The sequence below is a fragment of the Quercus lobata genome, chromosome 8, assembly GCF_001633185.2.
Source record: "Quercus lobata isolate SW786 chromosome 8, ValleyOak3.0 Primary Assembly, whole genome shotgun sequence".
Classification (NCBI taxonomy): Eukaryota; Viridiplantae; Streptophyta; class Magnoliopsida; order Fagales; family Fagaceae; genus Quercus; species Quercus lobata.
This window is the reverse complement of record NC_044911.1, coordinates 27,595,502-27,618,273: the sequence shown is the minus strand read 5'-3', so window position 1 is coordinate 27,618,273 and position 22,772 is coordinate 27,595,502. Positions and strand designations below refer to the sequence as shown.

The 22,772-nt window shown below is 34.8% G+C and overlaps 2 protein-coding genes across 2 annotated transcripts; one reads left to right on the top strand and one right to left on the bottom strand.

Moving 5' to 3' along the window:
• The first annotated feature begins 6,366 nt into the window (after positions 1–6,366).
• LOC115956687 lies at positions 6,367–7,330 on the top strand. The gene is made up of 2 exons (XM_031074995.1): positions 6,367–6,577; positions 6,708–7,330. The coding sequence occupies exons 1-2, from the start codon at positions 6,367–6,369 to the stop codon at positions 7,328–7,330; spliced, it is 834 nt and encodes a 277-aa protein (XP_030930855.1).
• An 8,802-nt stretch (positions 7,331–16,132) lies between these two features.
• Positions 16,133–20,924, bottom strand: LOC115956685 (glutamate receptor 2.8-like). Its single transcript, XM_031074994.1, has 5 exons — positions 20,657–20,924; positions 17,912–19,155; positions 17,231–17,543; positions 16,730–17,127; positions 16,133–16,637 (listed from the first exon to the last, which is right to left on the bottom strand). Exons 1-5 carry the CDS (start codon positions 20,922–20,924, stop codon positions 16,248–16,250), a joined length of 2,613 nt encoding a protein of 870 aa, XP_030930854.1. The 3' UTR covers positions 16,133–16,247.
• Between the last annotated feature and the right edge of the window lie 1,848 nt (positions 20,925–22,772).

The window sequence follows — 22,772 nt, the reverse complement described above, 5'->3', positions numbered from 1 at the left end:
GAGGTGACCAATGAGGAATTCAAGAAAATATCATCCACGAAAGTTGCCAAGGAAGTATGGACCATTCTTGAGACCACCTATGAATGTACCAAGGCAGTAAAGACTCACTAGCAATTTTGAAGAAATAAGGATGAAGGAGGATAAGACATTTGATGAGTTTTGTGCTAAACTCAAGGATATTGTGAATTCTTCCTTCAACCTTGGAGAATCTATAGCAGAATCCAAAATTTTTAGGAAAATCCTTAGGTCCTTACTTGAAAGATTCCATGCCAAGATCACTGCCATTGAAGAAACAAATGACATTGATAAAATTCCTTCGACTGACCTTGTAGGGAACCTTCAAACCTATGAGATGGGATTAGGTTTAATGGGAAAAGGTGGAAAGAGTAGAAACTTGGCTCTTAAGGGTATAGAGGAAGAGATTGATGACTCTGAAGATGAAGATGAAAGTGAAGATGAAAATGATGATGAGGATGAGGATCTAACCTTCATAACTAATGAGATTATCAAGCTTCTTCAATTTAGGAAAAAGGATAAGGACAAACTTCCTAGAAAATCTAAATCCTCCAGGAAGGGTAAGAGTGAAAAACCCTTTATCTAGTGCCATGAGTGTAAAGGTTTTGGTCATATGAGGATAGAGTGCCCAAACTACCTTATGAAGGAAAAGACCAAAAATTCAAAAGATAAATGGTTGGTTGCTACCTAGAGTGATACTAAGAATGACTCTTCTGATGAGTATGTGGATAAATGTGGTCACTTTATAAATTTTATTGTCAGAACCAATAAGGTGATTGTGGAGAGTGCTAGTGACAGTGAGGATTCTTCTGATGATGAAATACCCAAGAAGATGACACTTTAGGAAGCCTATGATAAGCTATGCATTGAATTTATAAAATCTGAAAAGACTTCTCATCTTTGTAGAAAAGAGCTTAATGAGGTAAAAATTGAAAAAGCTGATCTGTTAGTCAAACTAGATGAGACTACAAGGTTAGTTGAGACTTTTGTTGTGGAGAACACCTCATTAGAAAAAAAGGTCAAGAATCTCAAGGTTGAGCTTAGTCAAGCTAGAACTCAAATAGAGAGGATGTCTAGTGCAAAGCTTGATTAGGTTTTGAGTGCTCAAAACCCTAGTTTTGATAAGACTGGCTTAGGATATGTTGTTTTCTCCAGTCCCTCTTCTTGCACAGCTTCTGGATCAAAGACTGTCTTTGTACCCCAATCTGAGAAATGTGATAAAGGTATGAAATCCAAAACTGATTTAGGTAATTCTAAATCCTTTGTTAGACCTCATGTTTGTCACTATTGTGGTGTTTCTGGACACAGTCGTCATAATTACTTTAAGTTGTATTCTCAATAGCAAGTGTCCAAACGGTCACAGGTTTCCTCTCAAGGACCTATACCTTTGTTTGGAGAGTTATTAAAAACTTTGATCTTTTTAACTCAATTTTAGGAGAATTCTAATTCTTCTATGCCCTTTAGTAGACATACTAGGACACGTATCTTTTCATCTTCACGGCCAAAGACTCATGCTGTGTGGGTGAGAAAGGAGCTTAAGACTTAATTGTCTTTTCTGTTTGTCCTCTACTTTAATTCTTTCTATCTAAAGTAAGACTCTCCTTGCTTGATTTCTTATTTGCTTTTGAAATCATACTTTCATGCATTTGCACCTTGCCTTCATGCTTTCATGTTGTTTCTCTGTTTTTGTTTGGTTGTTTAGTCTTTATTTTGTTTGTTTTTCAATTTATATATATATATATATATATATATATATATACGCATACATAAAAATAGTGTGTGTTTGTGTACATTGGTACTTGTATACCTTGGATGACCATTGAAACAGTTTCTAAATTTTGCATCTTTTGTAGTTTAGATGAGTATCTCTATGCACAACTAAGCAAGTAAGTTTTGTGGCTCATGTTTGTGATGAGTAAGATTAAGTAATTTCTTGTACTTAACACTCATATCACTCTTTTTAACGATAAGGACTAAAAAATTCTAAGAGAAAGAAATAAATAACCATCTCACCACTAAAACCCACTAATCATGAATAACATCTGTATGCTTTGACATAGTAAAATTATGATGTTTAAGCTTAACATAATTGGGTATTTCTTTTCTCTCTCTTATATGTCTATGCATGATATGCTCAAAAGAAAAAATATGCAAAGAAAATCAAAAGCAAAAAGAATCAAAATGGTTTTTTAATATGGCTGCAAGCATGTTTCTAGGAGATGTGAGAATTATAAGATGTACCTCGAAGGTGATAATCCCCATCAAGCAGTTATGATTGTGTGTGAGTTAAATTGATTATCTCATATCTCAAATCGTCATAACATGAGACACTTATGCACTCTTGCAATGTTTTCACACACAACACGCATATTCTTTGAGAGATGTGCAAATGTGTGCTCACTATACTGTCTTAACTTGTTTTTGAAATATAAAATTAGTTAGACTTGTTTAGTGTGTGTGTGTGTGTTTTGGATCTATGAATGCTTTGCATTTTCTTGTTGAGAGATGTTTTTGAAAGTTTCAAATGTTGATTGAATCTATGGTTGAGTAGCTTGCTTGTTGCATTTATCTCTTCGTGTTTTTCCTCTCTTTGAAAAACTGCTTTTTATCAAGCTCAACAGCTTCTCGATAAATCCTTGACAGATTCCTATCTATCGAGTCCCTTTTTCTTCTTTTCTCGATAGAAGTTATCACATACTTGATCTATCGAGGTTTCTGGACTTTGTCTCGATAGCTTCTCGATCCATCAAGAAATTTTCTATCTGGCCAATAGATTCTCAACAAATCCTTGATCCATCGAGGTTGGCTACTACTTGATAGCAGCTTGACAGCTTCTCGATCTGTCGGGATCCTCTTGCATGCATTGTTTTTCACATGTTTTGCATCTTTCTATTATCTTGTCATCCATAGCATCTTGCTTCATTACATTCATGCATTTATATGGATTCCTTGTGCCCTCTTGATCATCTTTATGTTTCTTGGATGAAACTTTATAGCTTCTTGTACCCTTTGTAAATCATGTCAAAAAGGGGGAGAAAATGTGGTTTCTTTTTAAGATTCTACTTGTTAAGAGGAGAGATACATGCCTTTGTAAAAGGGAGTTGTGTTTCATCTTGTTAGGGGGAGTGTTTACCTCCTTATTGTTTTAGGAGCTTCTTTTAGCTTCTTGTACACTAGTCTTATGACCATTTTTATATACATTGTGCTTATCTTTGATATATATATATATATATATATATATATGATGTATGTCTTCTTCACCTACCTATACATGTGTTGTTTCTTTTTTCTCTTTATACACATGTTTCTTATTATGTATGCAATCATTTATTTCTATTTCACACTAAGATGCCTTGACGAGTTTTGTTTAAAGTGTTTCAGAAAGACAAGTTGTCAAAGTCTATCATGTCATGAACTCTCTTCTTGCAAAAATTTTTAAGAGTTTGTGTTAGGATTAGATTTTATTGTATTTAATACGTGATTATGAGTTTAATGATTTATGATTTCTCTCATACTTCATTTGTTTGTTGTGGTTTTGTCACGGATTGCCAAAGGGGAAGATTGTTAGGACATATATAAGAATTGTTAGAAACATATGTTATGTAAATTGGCTAATCTTTTGACAAAACGCATTTTACTTGTATTTGGGTAAATCTAGGATGGGTTTAATATTTCAAGGAACAAGAGTTCAAGTCTAGTATTGAAGCCATGCAAGTTTGTCCAAGAAATAAGTGAAGAAGTGTTGTTCATTAAAGCTCGACAGATATATCTATTGAGGTCTCGACAGCTGCTCGACAGATACAATATCTATCGAGATCTACAAAATCTTTTCGACCTATGCTTATGTATTTGTGTAAGGTTTCTTTTTTTACAACCCTAGACATATATAAGGCTTATGTTAGAGGCCGTCACATATGAGAATACAAGAAGAACACATGCAAAAAAAAGGTGACCAAGTGCCTTATTCTCCCTTAAAGAAACTACTGCGTTTTTGCGCTTTATGGTTTTGTAACCAAGTGCTTCTTGATCTTTATTGTTGATGAAGTGAAGAACTTTGCAGCCAACAACATTCTTCTCAAGTTAGTGAGTCAGTCACGTACTGGAAGCCGTGCATCATTGGTCAGTCACATACTGGGATCTGTGCAAAAGGGTGGTGTTCATATATTGAAGAGTTCAGAGGTTCTGAAGCAGTAGAAAGTTTCTGCTGTAAGTTCATCTACGGAGATTGTAGAGTCTAGGGACAAAAGTTTTGTACTAGATCTGAAACTTCTCTTTATTATAGTGGATTGCTTTATTATAGTGAAATTAGTTTGTTTCATTGGTTTTCCTAGGTCATCATAGCTTATCTTATTTACTTTTCCACTGTGCATGATATTGACATGATATTGATGTTTGTTTGTTTTAATAAGATTTATTCATAATAAATCTAATTAACAATTTTGGTTTAAAACTTGTTAATTCTATCAATCGGGGTCTAAATTTCCCAACATATTTGACTTGATAGATTTTGATTAGTGCAATATCACTTTCACTCAGATCACCGTTGCATTACTTTTGTTATATACCAATCACAACCCACTATCTTAACATTTGTAAACTATTTATTGTCTTTAACTATATTACCTCCTTAATTACCGTTTTGGTTTTAGAAGTTTTAATGAAAAGAAATGCAAAAGAAAGTGGTAGAAGTATTACAAATCCGAACCCTCCAAATTTGTATGTGGGTCCAGATATGGTAAAGCCTTTGCAGTATTTTGCAAGGAACAACTTGGCCAAAGGATATTCAAGAAAGGCAGCAGCTATTTCTTTGCTTCTAAGGGCTTGAACATAAGCTTCAGGTAAGGTAAAAGCCTTGATGTTGTCAGGCTTGAAATGTAACACATCTGCCAAATATTGTGAAACAAAGGATCCATTGCGATGTCCAACCATTGCATTGCTATTTTCCAGTGCCTCAACATCGGCTATAGTAGGTTCAAGCTGTTGGAAAGTGAGCATGCTGGTGAGGTTAGCTGTATAAGTCTGCATTATGACTAGTGCCACAAACACCCACACCACCATTGTCATTCGTGACAAATTGCTATGTATACTTTCCCCTTTGTCATTCAAATCAATTAAAGTAATGTAACTTGCATTAGTTATATATCTTGAGGTTAATATTAAAGATAAAATCTTATTCAAAGTTGCAAAAAATGGGGAAAATTATGGTACCATGTATAGAGAAAAGTGTTCCGAAGGCCAGCCACATTAAGGTTCCCAATTGGTTTAGTATAGAGCCCTTAAGTTCGGGATTATTATTTCCCTCTATAAACCATATAACAAAACCGTTGTAGACATTTATTGTCACTATCAGAACCCACATGGCCTTTGTGAACGGCTTCACGAATAGCCAAGCTCTATCGGATGCTTTTGATTGAACAGGAACTATCATTACCAGTCCTGACTCAGTATAGGGGTGTGTAAATTCTGCATGTTAATGTTGCTTGGCCATGACTGCTATGTCACCAACTACTGTATCAAAATTCTACTCCAAGGCATAAACAATTCCATGATTAGAAATGCACGTGTGATAACCTGAATTATGTGGAACAGATTAGATGAATGTGTTCTGTGGGCATCTGTGAAGCACGGATACGGCGCTAGAGGAGCCACACCCATGTCCGATGCGGCAATGCACGAGGGACGCTGCTGCCCGCGCGTCCAGCCACGTCGGGCCGTGTCATGCCACGTGGTTTTTTTTTTTTTTTTAGCTGACTCGTGCCGACTAACGTCGATGCAGCTCCGACTCGAGCTGATTCGCGCTGAATCGGGCTGACTCGGGCCAAAACCGACGAAATTGCCGAAACAGCCGATTTAGGCCGAAATTCAAAAAATTAAAAAAAAGGTGCAAAATGCACCATTTGAACTTAATAAAAAACCCTACTTCAGCTCACTTCATCCAAACACCAAACTTCAGCTCTCTCTCGCTCCGTCACTCGTCTCTTACTCTCTGTGCTCTCTGCCTCTGTCTCTGCTTAGTGCTCTTTGTCTCCCCTGTGGCTACTCGACACTCAGTCACTTCAATTCATTCTTTCTTCAGCTTTCTCTCACGCATTCTTAACTCAGGTATTGATATAAAGCTTTCAATCTTAGTTTGATCTTTGATTTGTGGTTTGTGAATCTGTGAATCTATGATTTGTGAATCTTAGTTTTCAATCTTAGTTTTATTTAGTTAATAGTTATTACTTATTACTCATTGTGATTTGTGAATTTGTTTTGTGAATTTGTGCACTTGGGTTTGATTTATTATTAATTTATTTAGTTAATACTTAATAGTTATTATTTGTAGGTTGAATTGAATCTATTGAATTTACAATGGATGAAGTTACTAGCACAAAAATTTCATCTCAAGAAGTGCCAAATGTTGAATGTCCTCTTTGGCAATATGTGACTAAAGTAGAAAAACCACTTGGTGCTACTGTTAAAAAAGGTGGAAACACATACTTTAAGTGCAACTATTGTGGTGTAGTTTATTTGGGATCCTATTCTAGGGCTAAGGCTCATTTATTAAAAATTCTTAATAAAGGTATTAAAGTATGCCCTAATGTGACATCGAGCCATAGGCTGGAAATGCAGCGAATGCATGATCAAGTTGAGAATGATAAGTTAGAGAGAGAACAGAGAAGTCAAATTCCCTTACCCCCCACCTCTCCCAGGTTGTGGGCCTATATCTATTTCCCCATTTCGAAGACAGGAAGGGAGTGATAGTACAAATCCGATTGATGGTAAGAGGAGGAAGGTAATTGGGATTTCTCCTATTGAGAAAGCATTCCAGAATAATGCTAGACATGAATTGGATAGTAGAATTGCTAAGATGTTTTGCATCGGTGGGCTTCCATTTAACTTTGCAAGGAACCCATATTATTGTAATTCCTATGCATATGTTGCTACCCATAGCATCCCAGGTTATGTTCCTCCTAGATACAATGCCTTAAGAACAACACTTTTGCAAAAAGAAAGAGCTCATATTGAAAGACTCTTGAAACCAATTAAGGACTTTTGGCTTGAAAATGGTGTAAGCATAGTTTCTGATGGATGGTCAGATCCACAAAGGAGGCCTCTTATTAATATTATGGTTGTATCAGATGGGGTTCTAGTGTTTATAATGGCAATTGATGGGTTAGGTGAGTTCAAAGACAAACATTATATTTCTGGGGTGTTGAAGGATGCTATAAAAGAGATTGGACATGAAAAATTTGTTCAAGTTATCATTGATAATGCTAATGTGATGAAGTTTGATAGAACTCTTATTGAAGGTGAGTATCCTAAAATATTTTAGACACCCCTTGTTGTCCACACTCTCAATCTAGCTTTGAAGAATATTTGTGCAGTAAAAAACACTGAAAAGAATGAAGTTACATATGAGGAATGTAGTTGAATTACACGTATTGCTGATGATGCATCCTTCATACGTGTTTTTATTATGAACCATTCAATGAGGTTGGCAATGTTTAATGAATTTTGTCCATTAAAACTGCTCCAAGTTGTTGATACTAGATTTGCTTCGATTGTTGTAATGCTGAAAAGGTTGAAGTTGATAAAAAAGATGCCTTTAAGCCATGGCTATTAGTGAGCAATGGGCTTCTTATAGGGAGGATAATGTTGGAAAAGCTCAAAAGGTGAAAGATATGATTCTAAGTGATCTTTGGTGGGATAAAGTTGATTATATCCTTGAATTCACAGCACCTATTTATGATATGTTACGAGTAGCCAATACAGATAAGTCTTATCTTCATCTTGTGTATGAGATGTGGGATTCAATGATAGAGAAAGTGAAGGCAGCAATATATCGGCATAAAGACTTGGAAGATGATGAGTATAGCTCATTTTGGAGTGTGGTGTATGATATACTCATTGATCGATGGACTAAAAATTGTACACCACTACATTGCTTGGCTCATTCTTTAAATCCTAAGTAAGTACATTTATTTTCTATTTTCCTTAGTTCCCCCTTCTAGTAAAACACACGTTTCATCTATATTTGTTTTTTAATCTTTAACTAGGTATTACTCCATTGAATGGCTTTCGGAGAATCCAAAATGCATCTCTCCACATCAGGATAATGAAATTTCTATGGAAATGAGCAGGTGTTTGGATTGATACTTTGAAAATGAGAATGAATTAAAGGTGGTGAAGTTTGAGTTTGCTGCATTTTCAGGAGGGAGGTTTCCTTCACCAAATGCCTTGACAAATAGGTGGGCCTTACTCCTTTTGGTTTGGTGGCAATACCATGGCTCCGCATTTCCAACTCTTCAATCCCTTGCCTTTAAACTTCTTGGACAACCTTGTTCATCCTCATGTGCTGAGAGGAATTGGAGCACATACAAATTCATTCATTCCTTAAAAAGAAAGAAAATGGCTCTTGCACGCGCTGAGGATTTGGTATATGTGCATTCTAATTTTCGACTCTTGTCAAGGCGCAATGAGGAGTACGTAAGTACAACAACAAAGATGTGGGATATTGCAGGAGACTCTTGGAATGAGAGCGACATACATGAAGGAGCTGAAATTCTTGAGAATGCAACCCTTACACTTGATGAGCCAGAGTTGGAGGCCATGGTTATTGGGAATGCTAGCACTAGTGTTACTACTAGTGAAAGTGAAGTTCGAAGTGAAGCTATTGATCTTGATGATGATGATGTTGGTGTTTAATTGTCTTGTTGATTATCTTTTATTTTGTTTTAGTTTCAAACTTGTGAGTTGTATTCTAATTTTTGAACATCATGGAATGTTTTAGTTTCAATCTTGTGGGTTGTATTTAATTTATGAATATCATGTTTTAGTTATTATCTACTATTGCTCTTAAATTTGGTATATGTTTGTATAATGTGAAAAAGTATGCTTAGCAATATATTAAAAATATAAATAAAAATATTTTTAATAATTTTTTAATTGCTGAGTCCTGCCGCACCTGCACCCACCTTTTTCAAAAATTGCCGAGTCCCACACCCGCACTCGCACCCACACCCGAGTCCCGAAACGCACCAGTGCTTCATAGGTGGGCATATGTTGAATTTCACATCTAGTGTTTATCAAGTCGAATTGAGGTTCTAATTGTAACTTAACTAGTCAGTCAAACCAACCAGCCAAGGGTTGTTACAACTGCCATGGTGGTATTGACTTAGGAATTTGGACTAAATTAGTTTGTTAGAGTTTAATATAAAAGTTTATCCAACTTCATAAAGTAGGGTGAACTTAGGAAGGTAGAATTGAATAATAGAAGTCAACTTAAATTATGTCATAAATAGGGTGAACTCAGGAAGGTCGAACTGAAAGGAAAGGGCTGCAAGGGTCTAGTCTAAAACTTAGGGGCTGATTGGGATCCATTTATTTTGTTGAAACTGAAAACTTTTTGCTGAAAGTACTGTAAATAAAGGTAAAAGTTAATTGAAATAGGGGCTCATAAATAATAGCAAAAATAAGCTGAATAGTAAAATAAGCTGACTTTTTAAGCTGGAGCCAAACACACTTTTCCATCAGAGGTGATCCATACATAGTCCTTTTCCATCATTTTCATTCTTTTTGCCATTTCAAATAGCCTCTCGGCCAAACTCAATGACAAATGTACCACAAAGACTCTACATTGCCCTTCTTTAAGCCTCTGAAGCTCTAGAGACAATGAAGAAGAAGCAAAAGGTGGAAGTGCTAGAAGTTGACTTATTTCTGCACCAACTTCACGCATGGCATTGGAGAGATGATGTAAGACTGCTTTAGTTGAAGAATCTCTATCTTCATATATAATAGTGACTTGCTGCCATTCCAAAGACAGAATAATAGCAGCTACGGCTTTCATCGTCATAAATTGGTTGGGTGATGCTTGCACCAGGAAGGGCCACCGCTGTGCTGCCCATGTTGGAGTAGTATCAGCTAAAGAAATAACTGGGATGTGATTTTGGCTGCTAACCTCGGCAACTAAAGAGATCTCTTCCCATGTTCGTGGTCCTAAAATGGCTTGCACTTGTTTTGTGAGTATAAGATCCATAGCTGCAAATTGATTAAACAAATGGTATTACAAACACAGAGAACTACTTAATACTTATTCATTATCTCTCTCTCTCTCTCTCTAGGGAAGTTTAGATCCAAAATATACTTACTAGTAGTGGTCCTAGCTAAAGTAGTGCTCTTTGTTAATATGAATTTGAACAGTCAATCTCTCAATTAGGCATCATTATCACATATTAGTGTATTCAATACAACGTTATTTAAAATTGTGGCACTCTGGCCACCACACACCTTTGGTGCGATGGTTACTTCACAAATATAAGTGTTTGTCATTTAATTATAAAATGATACAGTTTATATATTACAAATTTATTAGTGTATTTAACACAACGTTATTTAAAATTGTGACACTCTGGTCAACGCACACCTTTGGTGCGATGGTTACTTCACAAATATAAGTGCTTGTAGGGTTTGAGAGGTAAGGGTCAGGATTCAAGTTTCTAGGAGAGAATTTCATGTAAGATCTAAGTATTATAAATTGTATTTTAAATTAGCATATTTGTATTTTGTAGATCATATTTTTCTCTACACATTTTTTACATGAACTTTTGTATTTTCTATATGCGATTTTGTAATTAGTTAGAAATAATAGTTTGTTAGAGATATTTTCTTAGGCCACTACTTGTATATATAAGAGTGCTTAGTAACGTAATTTACACACGTCAATAATTAATATATATGGTCAATATCAATATCAAACACGAAGGCTCTGTCTTTTGCGTTTGAGCTGGGTTCCCGAAGAGCCAATCCTGAAGGTGATTCTCTTGGACTGATTCAAGCATTGAAGACAGAGGAGCATAGCTTATCACCAACGGGTTTGCTGATAGAAGATGTGAAGATGTTTGCTAATAATTATGCAAGATTGTTGTATTATCACATTAAGAGAAACGGCAATAGGTTAGCTCATAGTTTGACGAAAAATGCGTTACGCATACCAGATTTTAAAGTATGGATGGAAGATGTTCCATCGCATTTTGTTTCGATTTTACGAGTGGATGAAGTTGATTTACATTTATAAAATCAATCAATTTCTTTCTCCAAAAAAAAAAAAAAAAAAATTACTCTCTCAATTAAGATATCAATTTAGCATCCCTAGAGTCGGCATGATTAATGTGCATTCAATCCAAATAAGCTATAGAGTGCAAGAAATGAAACCGTGGAGGTAACATGTATGTATATTTTTTTAGAAATAATTACAATATACTACTAACTTTATAGTTCGAATTCTTTCTCTTCTAAATCTTCAAATACTTTGGGCATGAGAATGTGCCAATTCAATTATAAGACCCTTCTCTCTCAGGAAAAAAAAAAAAAAAAAAAACCCTCAAAACCCTTAGCCTCTTTTCTTGATTTGCTTTAATAAGACTTCAGAAAGTCAGCCTCACGTTATTATGTTTCGCCGCATCAATGGCTAAAAGAAATTTGGAAAACGAGAAAATTCCTGACAATAGGATCATAATAGCCTTAGGATGTAGATCTTAAATTATAATATTAGCAGCAAAGCAATCAGATTTTTGTCGAACTACTTATTTATAGCATTTTTCATGCTAACTTTGTCAAAAAATGCAACCAAGCACGACAAATTTAGGATTGGTAGATTGTTCATACAACTGGAATTTCGTTGTAAACATTCATGCAGCTTACACCCATGTGAGGACAAGATAAGTAGAAACTGGAATCCATAAAAAGGGATCAGAAGTCAGAACAAGATGTCAATTCCTAGATTGCACAATCAGTGGGTTTTTTTTTTTATTTTTAAATAAATTCTTTTTCGAGCTCTTGGATGTGTACTGTCTTGTACTGTTTTGTTTTAAAGTACTTTAATCAACTATATCTATATGTTCAGCATGGATAAAATTCAAAACCATTGATTTATATATGTTAAGCAGCTGATTTGCAAAACCATCGAAGCAATAACATTTTGATCTGCAAAGCATGAAATTCGTGGGAAATGTTGGTCCATTCCTGTACTTACACGCGTCCATCCACTATTGAAAGTTATGAAAAGTTGTAATCTTTGGCCGGAGTTAGTGAAGGATCATAATACAATAAATTTTATTCTATTTTGGTTCCTTAAAAATTACCTAATATTTTATTTGTGACTTAATTTCTTGGAAAATATTTATAGTGTACTTGACCCTTATCAAATTTAAGAAAAATATAAGGTTAAATTACAAATTGCTCTCTACAACTTTATTAAAATTCAATCATATAATTTCAATCTCAAGTAATTCAAAATCAAATATTATTGTGGCCCATGGTAAAAATTTTAGAGGGATTTAAGCTTACAATCCCAAGGTAAACAATATCCACTAGAATATAATGAAAGTTTGTACAACAAACTTAATCTGAAATTTACTACTACTTTATATTTGTTAACTTGACCACACACAACGCAGAATTCTCAAACTCTTCTATTTTGGATCTTGTTGCATATAAACCCTTATTCACAACTCTTAAAAACCGCTTTAAGGTTTAAACTAGTAACTTTGAGGTAAACTAGATAATAAAAACTTTTAATTTCATTCACTAGATCTTTAATATGGAAGTAGATCTCTGGTTGATATTTTAAGAAAAAATGGAAAATTCTAAGATTTGTGTATAGTAACACGACTCTCAAGGAGTCTTGAAAAACATGCTCTAGTGTTAATTTTATACTTGTCTTGTAATTCATGAAATTCTAGTTCAAATGATTGAAGAAAAACAAATTAATAAACCAAATTTGCACGAATCTTGATCAGTTGAGATTTTGCTTCAATTGATTGAGTTAAACATAACTCAATGGGTCGAACTTGAATTAAGTTGCAGTTGAAATTCTAGTTTTCTTGGGTCTTTTATAGCTTGAATTTTGACTTGTCTTGCACTTGAAAATACCTTCAATACAAACTCAGGACACACTAAGATTTCAAAAGTTTACACAAAGCCATAGTTTGCCAATCTAGTCCTATAGACCTAATAGTTTTTTTTTTTTTGGTGAGAGCCTTTGTGTCATCATTGTAATATCCCTAGTTTTTAAGTGAAATTTGTTCATGTTAAACGTTTGTGGACATAAGCGTAGGTCTTGCCAAACCACATAAATTGTATTGTTGTTTGTGTGTATGCTTATTAATTTATTTTTCTTCACTATTCTTGGTTTGAATCATGGGCAAAACCTTATCATATTGTTATTTTAATACATTCAATTCCCTGAGACCTAAACTTGCTCTTGTGGAAATGCACCTCTTTGGGATGAAGTAATTGTAGAATATGGCTTGAATTAGGAGTTCGACTCCATGTTAGATTTGGATAAGGAAGGAATTTTATTCCTTTTGGGTTACTGTTGTTTGAAGTTATATCAAGTTTTATTAAAGTCTTGTCTACCACTTGATTTTGAGTTCTATTTGGAATAGGAGTGATTCTCCTTTTGTGTGTGGAAAAGAAGTTTAGTCCTTCTTGGTTTTATATATACTAGCCAACTCAAGTCTCCTATATAAACATAGTGCTACTACGGAAAATTAGAGAGAGAGAGAGAGAGAGAGAGAGAGAGAGGAGAGTGTGTGTGAGAAAAAAGCTTTCTCTTCGTTTGGTTATTTTATTTTTGTGGGTTGCAATTTGAAATAGTGAGAGAAGTTTGTAACCGCTTGGTTTTGGTTTTGCGGTTTGGTGATTTGCTCTCTCTTGGTGCATTGCAACTTTTGGATTTGATTTGTAGCTCTCTCTTTGGTTTGTGCACAATTGGAATTTGGTATTTGGTATTCGTATTTAGTATTTGTGCCTTTGGTTCTTTGGTTCGTATTTGGTTCTTTGATTTTGTATTTGTGAGAGGGAGTTATTTGGGTGTATTTGTGAGAGGGTTTGTGAAAGTGCCTCTACACCAATTTGTATTATCCCAAATTTGATATAGTGAAACTTGCTCATCATCACCTGTGGATGTAGGCTATTGCCGAACCACGTAAATCTTGGTGTTTTGTGTCAATTTTCTTTTGGAATAATTTTCTTCATTTCTATTGTTTGTTTGGAGATCTTTTTTCAGCCTAAAATATTTTCACAATCAATCTTAATTTTTTGAGCTTCCGCTATTTTACAACAAATTGGTATCAAAGCCAAGGTTTGCTACCTAGGCGTTTGGATTTGTTCTCTTTGGAGATTGGTTTGTGAATTTGATTTTTAGGGAGAAAGATGTCGGGTGATTCTCTACAAAATCTTCAACGGATTCCTTTGGAAAAGCTTTGTCAGAATCTTCTGCAAAACCTTTGGCAGTTAGGACGATGGTTTCTAATGCCAAATTTGAAGTAGAGAAATTTGATGGAACGAATAACTTTAGCATTTGGCAATGCGAAGTTATGGATATCTTGGTCCAACAAGAGTTGGATATTACTTTGGAAGACAAACTTGAATGAATGTCAGACAAGGATTAGGAAAAGATTAATAGACAAGCCTGTCACACTATTTATTTGTGTTTGGCCAAAAATGTTAATTTTGGTGGTGACATGGTGATTAAACCTTTGCACAAGTTCAAGCGTTGCTTGGACTTGTATGGTATTTGCAATTTGAATTAGCCCATAGGGGCTTTGGTGGTGGCGACGGAGAAATTTCGTTTGTGGTGATATGCACTTTGATTTGGACTCTTATTTGGATTTGGCACCATCTTTAGGTGCATTTGGCGTCCATTGGCGTATTTGGAAGTGGTTTTTGATAATTTACACTTTGTTTGTTTGAAAACTCTATTTTATTGAGTGCTTTGCATTTGTGGTTTGGGAGATGTCTTGTCAAGGTGGAGACTTGTTAAGGATTTGTATTTGGTGGTTTGCAAATTTCGTTTGTGAGGCTTGATGGAATTCAAGCCAAGGTGAAGATTTGTAGAATATGGCTTGAATTAGGAGTTCGACTCCTTGTTGGATTTGGATAAGGAAGTAATTTTATTCCTTTTGGGTTTTTGTTGTTTGAAGTTATCAAGTTTTATTAAAAGTCTTGTCTACCACTTGATTTCGAGTTCTATTTGGAATAGGAGTGATTCTCCTTTTGTGTGTGGAAAAGAAGTCTATTCCTTCTTGGTTTTGGATATACTAGCGGACTCAAGTCTCCTATATAAGCATAGTGCTACTACAGAAAATTAGAGAGAGAGAGAGAGAGAGAGAGAGAGAGGAGTGAGTGTGTGTGAGAAAAAGGCTTTCTCTTTGTTTGGTTATTTGATATTTGTGGGTTGCAATTTAGAATAGTGAGAGAAGTTTGTTACCGCTTGATTTTGGTTTTGCAGTTTGGTGATTTGCTCTCTCTTGATGCGTTGCAACTTTTGGATTTGATTTGTGGCTCTCTCTTTGGTTTGTGTGCAATTGGTGTTTGGTATTCGTATTTAGTATTTGTGAACCTTTAGTTCTTTGGTACGTATTTGGTTCTTTGATTTTGTATTTGTGAGAGGGAGTTATTTGGGTGTATTTGGGATTTGGGTTTGTGAGAGTGCCTCTACACCAATTTGTATTATCCCAAATTTGATATAGTGAAACTTGTTTATCATCGCTTGTGGATGTAAGCTATTGTCGAATCACGTAAATTTTGGTGTTTTGTGTCTATTTTCTTTTGGATTAATTTTCTTCATTCTTATTGTTAGTTTAAAGATCTTTCACAAGCTTAAAATATTTTCACAATCAATCTTGGTAATTTGAGTTTCCGCTATTTTACAACAGTAATAATTATAGTAGTATTTGTGTGCCAAGATTTTCTTCTTGATGTTTGTATGTCCCTAGCTTTAACTAGAGAAAAGCTATGGAACTCCAGTTGATTTTTGAATTATTAGAAGATATTGTACTTGGTCCTGTCGATTTCTATGCACAGTTGCACACTAAAGGGTTTCTGTTGTTCTTCTATGCACAGTAGAGGATTTTACACGTAAATTTCGTTGTTGTGTTCTTAGGGACTATTACAAATTTATTTTTTATGTTGGTTATTGTGATTGGGTTATTTCTACGAAATTTTCTATATTGAATTTACAAAGGCTTATTTCCATGAAAGTGCCTCTATTTGAATTTACAGGAGGGAAAAAATGGGAAATTAATTATTTCCCTCAAACACAAAGCTATTTCCCTCAAACACAAAGCAGCACTTGTACAATAGTCTTAATTTTGTTCTGTCTAAATTTAACATAGAACTTCATTTGATTTACATAAAGAGATTTCTTTCGGATCAATTTCTCTAAATGCCTATAGCCATAAAGCTTTCTATACTCGATTCTGTGGATCAAATGTGTTAGGAGAATTACATGCACTCTCAGCAACATTGCTGACTTTTCGCGAGAATCGTTGCTTTTGACACCTCCAGTGTCTCATTGCAGCCTTCATTAGCCTCCACATGATTTTGCGACGAAGCATAGATTTATCCAAACAAAAAATGTAGACTAAAAGAGCAACAGTTGATGTGCCCCCAGATAATATGAAGAGTACTAAAAAACTGTTGGGGCTAAGACTAGGAGTTTCTTTGTCTGGTTCTACGTCTTCACACTTAGCGGCTGCAATCATGATGTTCTCTAATTCACGTAGCTGGCCGCTTTCAGATACCTTAAGTAGTGCTTCAGTTATGCTGGAAACCAATGGGGAACCCTTTGGAAAAGCCTGAGGCATTCAGAGAACATAAAAGTGTAATTAATCAAAACTAACCTTTTTGTATTGAGAAGATATTCAAAAGAAAGTATTAGAAGAATTACAAATCCAAACCCTCCAACTTTGTATGTTGGCCCAGCTATAGTGAAGCCCTTGCAGTATTTTGCTAGGAATAAATTGGCAAGAGGAACTTCAAGAAAGGCAGCTGCTATTTCTTGGGTTTCGAGAGCTTGAGCAAAAGCTTCAATTGAGGTAAAATTCTTGATGTTGTTAGCATTGAAATGTAACACATCCACCAAATATTTCGACAGAAAGGATCCGGTACAATGTCCAATTATAGCATTGCTACTTTTTAGTGCCTCAACATCTGTTACAGTAGGTCCAAGGTTCTGGACAGTAAGCATGCTGGTGAGGTTTGCTGTGTAAGTCTGCATAATGATAAGTGCTACAAACAACCACACCACCATTGTCATCCGTGACAAATTGCTATGTAACCTTCCCCCTTTTCCAATCAAATCAATTAAAGTGATGTTAGGACTTTGCTGCATAATCTATTTCAAGACAAGATTATTTGACACAACCAAAAGAAACGAGAATTCTGTTACCATTTATAGAGAAGAGTGTGTTGAGGGCCAACCAAATTAACATTCCCATTTGATTCAGCACGGAGCCTTTCAGTTCAGGGCAATTATTTCGCTCTAACAACCATATAACAAAGCCGTTATAGAGATTTATTACTGCTGTCAAAATCCACATGGCCATTGTGAAAGGCTTCATGAATAACCAAGCTCTATTGGATGTTTTAGATATAACAGGAACTATCATAACCAGTCCTGACTCGGTGTAGGGGTGTGCGAATTCTGCATGCTGATATCGCCTGGCTACTATTGTTACATCACCAACAACAGCGTCAAAAATCTGGTCCGTTGCAAACACAAGTTTAAAGAAATCAGTGTACAGATTAAATCAGAGTCTTATGAGAAAAGAGATATCAATATAGTGATCTTGAGAGAAAGAGAGGGCAGTCTAAAGTCTTCCTGGGCACTATAACATAAACTGTCTCTCAGGACAGCTGCCATGGGAGAACCTTGGTTAATTAAATCTGAAAAAATTAGTTTATTATGAGATCAGCATGAAAGTTTATTCAAGTTAATCTCAAACATATAAAGTAGGGCTATAAGGAAGGTCCACCAGGCCAAATTCAATGAAAATATTCTTCTCACAAAACTCTTATCTACAAATTGAAATTAATTTAGTCATAGTCTAAATGAAAGTGAATCTCATACCTTCAAATGAATTTGCTCCACTAAATCATTGTATGTTCCATTAAAGGGAAAGAACTTGTATGGTAAATAGAATGGCAGCTGTTCTAAAGTTTCTTTGAAGACATCAATTGCAAATCCAGTAAAAGATATATTGCTTTCAGATTGATCATTTTTGACACTAACATACTCTTTGAAAAGGGATCCAACAGGTACACCAATTCTCAGTGGGTTGGACCTTATTGGCAGAGTCCATCCACTTGGAGTATACCAAGGTCCCCCTGGCCAAAATACTTGTCCCAGAACCCTCATGGAAGAGTTGTAAGCAGCATTTTCATTGAGATTCTCCGAAAAACCTTGTCCATCTGACCAGAATCCAAGTTCTCTATAACTCTTACCCATCACGTTGACAATCTGAAATATATTTACAGGGACTAATTTATTGTCAATGAATTCAACCTTTCCACCTAAGCCGTGAAAATCACTATGAACAACTTTTTCTAACAAAAGATGTGATACTTTCTTGCTTTCCCTCATTGCCATTGCCACTGTCCATGCAGCATCATAAGCTGTTAAAGCAAAAATATCTGGCTCATGATTATCCTCTTCAGGATGTTCTGAGCTAAACCTTTTGCGAAATCTATGATGGAAATTTTGAAAGCAGCCTCCATTTTCACGAAAGTAGCTTTTGACTCCTACAATTCCTTGCATATTGGAGATGGTGGAGGCATTCATGGCATGGACAAGGCTTGTAATGGGATCAGTGGTGATCCATACATAATCCTTTTCCATCATTTTCTTTCTTTTTGCCATTTCAAATAGCCTCTCGGTTAAACTCAATGACAAATGAACCACAAAGACTCTGCATTGCCCTTCTTTAAGCCTCTCGAGATCTTTAGACAATGAAGAGGAAGCAAAAGGTGGAAGTGCTACAAGTTGGCTTATTTCTGCACCAACTTCACGCAGGGCATTGGAGAGATGAGGTAAAACCCTGAAGGCTGAAGAATCTCTATCTTCATATATAACAGTGACCCGCCGCCATTCCCAGGACTCAACAATAGCTGCCACAGCTTTCATTTGCTTAAATTCGTTAGGCGATGCTTGCAACAGGAAAGGCCACCTCTCTGGTGCCCATTTTGGAGTCGTATCAGCAAAAGAAAGAATTGGGGTGCCAGTTTCGCTTCCAATGTCAGCGACTAATGATGTCTCTTCCCATGTTTGCGGTCCTAAAATGGCTTGCACTTGTTGCGTGTTTATGAGATCCTTAGCTGCAAATTGATTAATGAAATGGTATTAGAAACAAAAACTACATATTCCTTTATATATATACTTACCAGTAGTGATGGTAGATCACATGCGTAGTAGTAAGTAAATACTTGCTGATAATATACTGAATAGTGAATTTGCGTAGTAGTAGTAAGTTTGCCAGAGGAGTTGTCTCTGTTTTTAATAGTGTGTAGACTTGCTGTCTTTTTTGTAATATGAAATTATTGAATTCTCAAAAAAAAAAAAAAAAAAATTGCTGATAATATACTAAGGGATCGTTTGGGATTCGCTTATTTTGTTGAAATTGAAAATTTTTTGCTAAAAATATTATAAATAAAGGTAAAAGTTAGTTGGAATAGTAGAGTGAGACTCATGAATAGTATTAAAAAGTGTAACAGGAGTTAGAAATAGTAGTAAAAAATAAACTAAATAGTAAAATAAGTTAGCAAAAATTATTTTTGCCAAACGAACACTGAAATTGAATACTGAACTTCTCAATTAGGCAACCTTACCATGCGTCTACCGTGCAATAATATATGAAGTGTAACTGGTTCAAATCAATTTGTCATGTCCAGGGAAATTAAGAATGAAAGAAAAAGAGTAAAAGCAGAGAATTTATCACTTGCAAAAACGATTGAGTAAGTAAAATTCAACTAAATTTCTTGACGTGCTCTACTTTATATATACACTGCTCTGTTTTTTTTTTTTTTTTTTGAATTTGAATTTGAATCCTACACTTCTCTGTTTCAACCAAAAAAAAATAAAAAATTAATGGTGTGCTTCATTTATTGTTAATCACCCAGATACTCCTCCCCTCCCCCCTGAAGCAAAGACATCATGGTTTCACCTTCAGAGTGTGATAAAGAGCACAATCGTTTTCTATCACTTCTGAATTAGTACACAATTAACCATTACATAAATCCATTTGATATGGTCTTCTCTTGCTTAAACTAACTTTAGCGAGACTTTTCCTCAAATTAACAAATGCTCACATGCATTAAAAATTGTTTCAATCATGCTTATAATCTGGTGCCTGAGAGCTCATTTATGCATAAGATTCTGATATCATGCTTTTATTTAGCACTATGATAATAAAACAAGTATTTGTAAGTTATAAGTTAATTATGAGTTATATTCAGGCAAATAAAAAAGGAAGACAAGGAACAAGCCGTTATTAATGTTAGTTGGATAAAAGTTTACTTCAAACATTAGGTATTAGTTCATAAAATCATCAATGTGTTAAATTACATTACTAAATAAATATTTCAAATAAGTATGTTTACAATACTATTAAATAAATTAGGTGACTAAAGTACTTGTGAGTAGTCTTTTAAGTGCCACCAAGTGAGTTGGAAAATTCTATCCATAGCTGAATTCATTATTATTAAGGTTACTTAGATACCAAAATTTTGTCAAAGGAGCTAGTTATATTGGAGACGATAGTTTCATATACGAAAATAAGGTTTAGATAACTCAGTAAGGAGAAAGTATATGGGTAGTTACCTTCAAGAGCTGCCTGAATGGGCTGCCTTTGAGAGTCCCTTATGTGCAGAACCAAACTTTGGTTGAACTTAACATAGAAATCTTCCAGTGCCATCTTTATTGCTACACTTTCTTCTTTACCAATACGAGAACTATTATCTACAATTGCGCCTATAACGCCCATAACGTTGTCATTTCCTGCCGAGTTAGTACTTCCATTAACTCTTGCCTTCTGAGTAAATATGAAAACAAAGACCAAGAAAGACCACAGAGGACCAAGCTTGCCCATTCCGTGTAGAGAGGCAAACTGTTTGAGCTATTGCTCCCCTTAATGGATGCATACAAAAGTGCTATTTAGGGTGCGAGATAACTCTCTCTAAGGAACTCGGCAAAAACTTCAGGAGAAGGGATGCCTCCTCAATTTTTTATTCAGAAAAGTTTAAGATGGGCCGAATTGCTTGCATGTTGCAAGCTGTAACTCTCAAGTTTTTAATTCCAACATAATGATTTTGTTCCACAATGATAATATATAGTAGTAGTTTAGTACTCCCTGGATTATTAGAGCCTAATATGCACTACAGTACATATTATTTTAGAGTGCAAGAAGAGAAGAGCAACACGGAATACAAAAGTTAGAATGCATTCTTTATAAAATGACTTGTGGCAGATAGCAAGGATTGGAGGATGTTTAAGTTTCGCGGTACCTGACCAAAAGAAATTGATTTGAAAAGAGAACAAGAAGAGACTATTCCTGGTCTAGGACTCTCTTTTCTTTTTCTTTTTCTTTTTTCTTTTTTATTTATTTATTTTTTTGTTTCTGGTCAAGAACTCGGGGGATCTTCGACTATTATATGAGAAGCTAAAGTAATATAATAATATCATTTCTTAGTTCTTTGCTAAACAAGAGTGCAACCAAGCACGGAAGTGTTACGATTGGTAGTAGGGACTGGGGAGAAAAAGCCACTAGAATTTCCTTTCAATATTCATGCAGTTTCCACGCGAGGACTAAATATGGTGTTTTGAAAATTTGATTTGGAATCATTCAAGAGTGTTTTGAATTCTTATCATGCATCACTCCCCTTTCATGCAGTATAATAAAAAAACATTTAAAATATGAGAAATTATTATCTTTATAAAATTTTTGAGTATTCAAAATTTTCCTAGTTTGCTATAAACATGTATAAAAAAAAAACCATTATTTTATTGAATTTTTTTTTTTTATAAAAAAATTCTCTTATTCCTTTTAGTATTATTATCACTAGTCCAAACATTGAATAACTCCATAATTTTTGTTTAAATTTTGAATTCAAATCAAATATTTGACAATAATTAGAAATTTAACAACAACAATGAAAGACTTAACGTGTACATGGTGTGAAGTAGTGTAAATCAAAGAGGAGTTTGAAACAATAATTTCTCATGATATGCTAAACTGAATTCACGGGAAATGTTGGTCAACTCCTGTATTGTAAACCCGTATATTTATAGCAAAACTGGTAATTTGCCCAAGTCAGTTCCAGAAAGTTGAGAATTAATCTCGATACTAGAATCTTTACTATAATTTGATTCTTTCAACATTAAAATTTTGTTTGAGGCAAACGCTTGTAATTTCCACATCTTGGCTTTTGTTTTAGCTAATTACCATAGCTTGTCCTATTGAAGTTAATGAGATGTGTACAGCTAAAGAATGCGGAAACCTCAAAGTATTTTCACTGCTTTAAAACTAACTAATTAAGAGTCTAAGAACTTAAAAAAAATTAAAAAAAAAAGAAAAAAAAAAAGAAAGAAAGATAGTCTCAACCTATGAGGTTCATTCTTGATGATAGCTCTTTATTATCATACTAAAACACTAATTAGTTTTTGGTGTAAATAGAGAATGAATCTCAAATCTCTCATTTAACCATAAAAAACTTTACCAGTTGAGTTAACTATAACCAACAATTAAGAGCTTAAGACTAAACTGTCTAGGTCCTAGAACTAGGAATACAACCATTTTCTCTCTTTAAAAAGAGCTCATTCGCATAAAACAATATAAGACTTAGATAAACTTTCACGGGAATTCTACAGTTGGATAAAATTTCATAAACATTTTCACAAGTGAACAAGCTCAGGCGTCAACCATAGATCAAAATAAAAT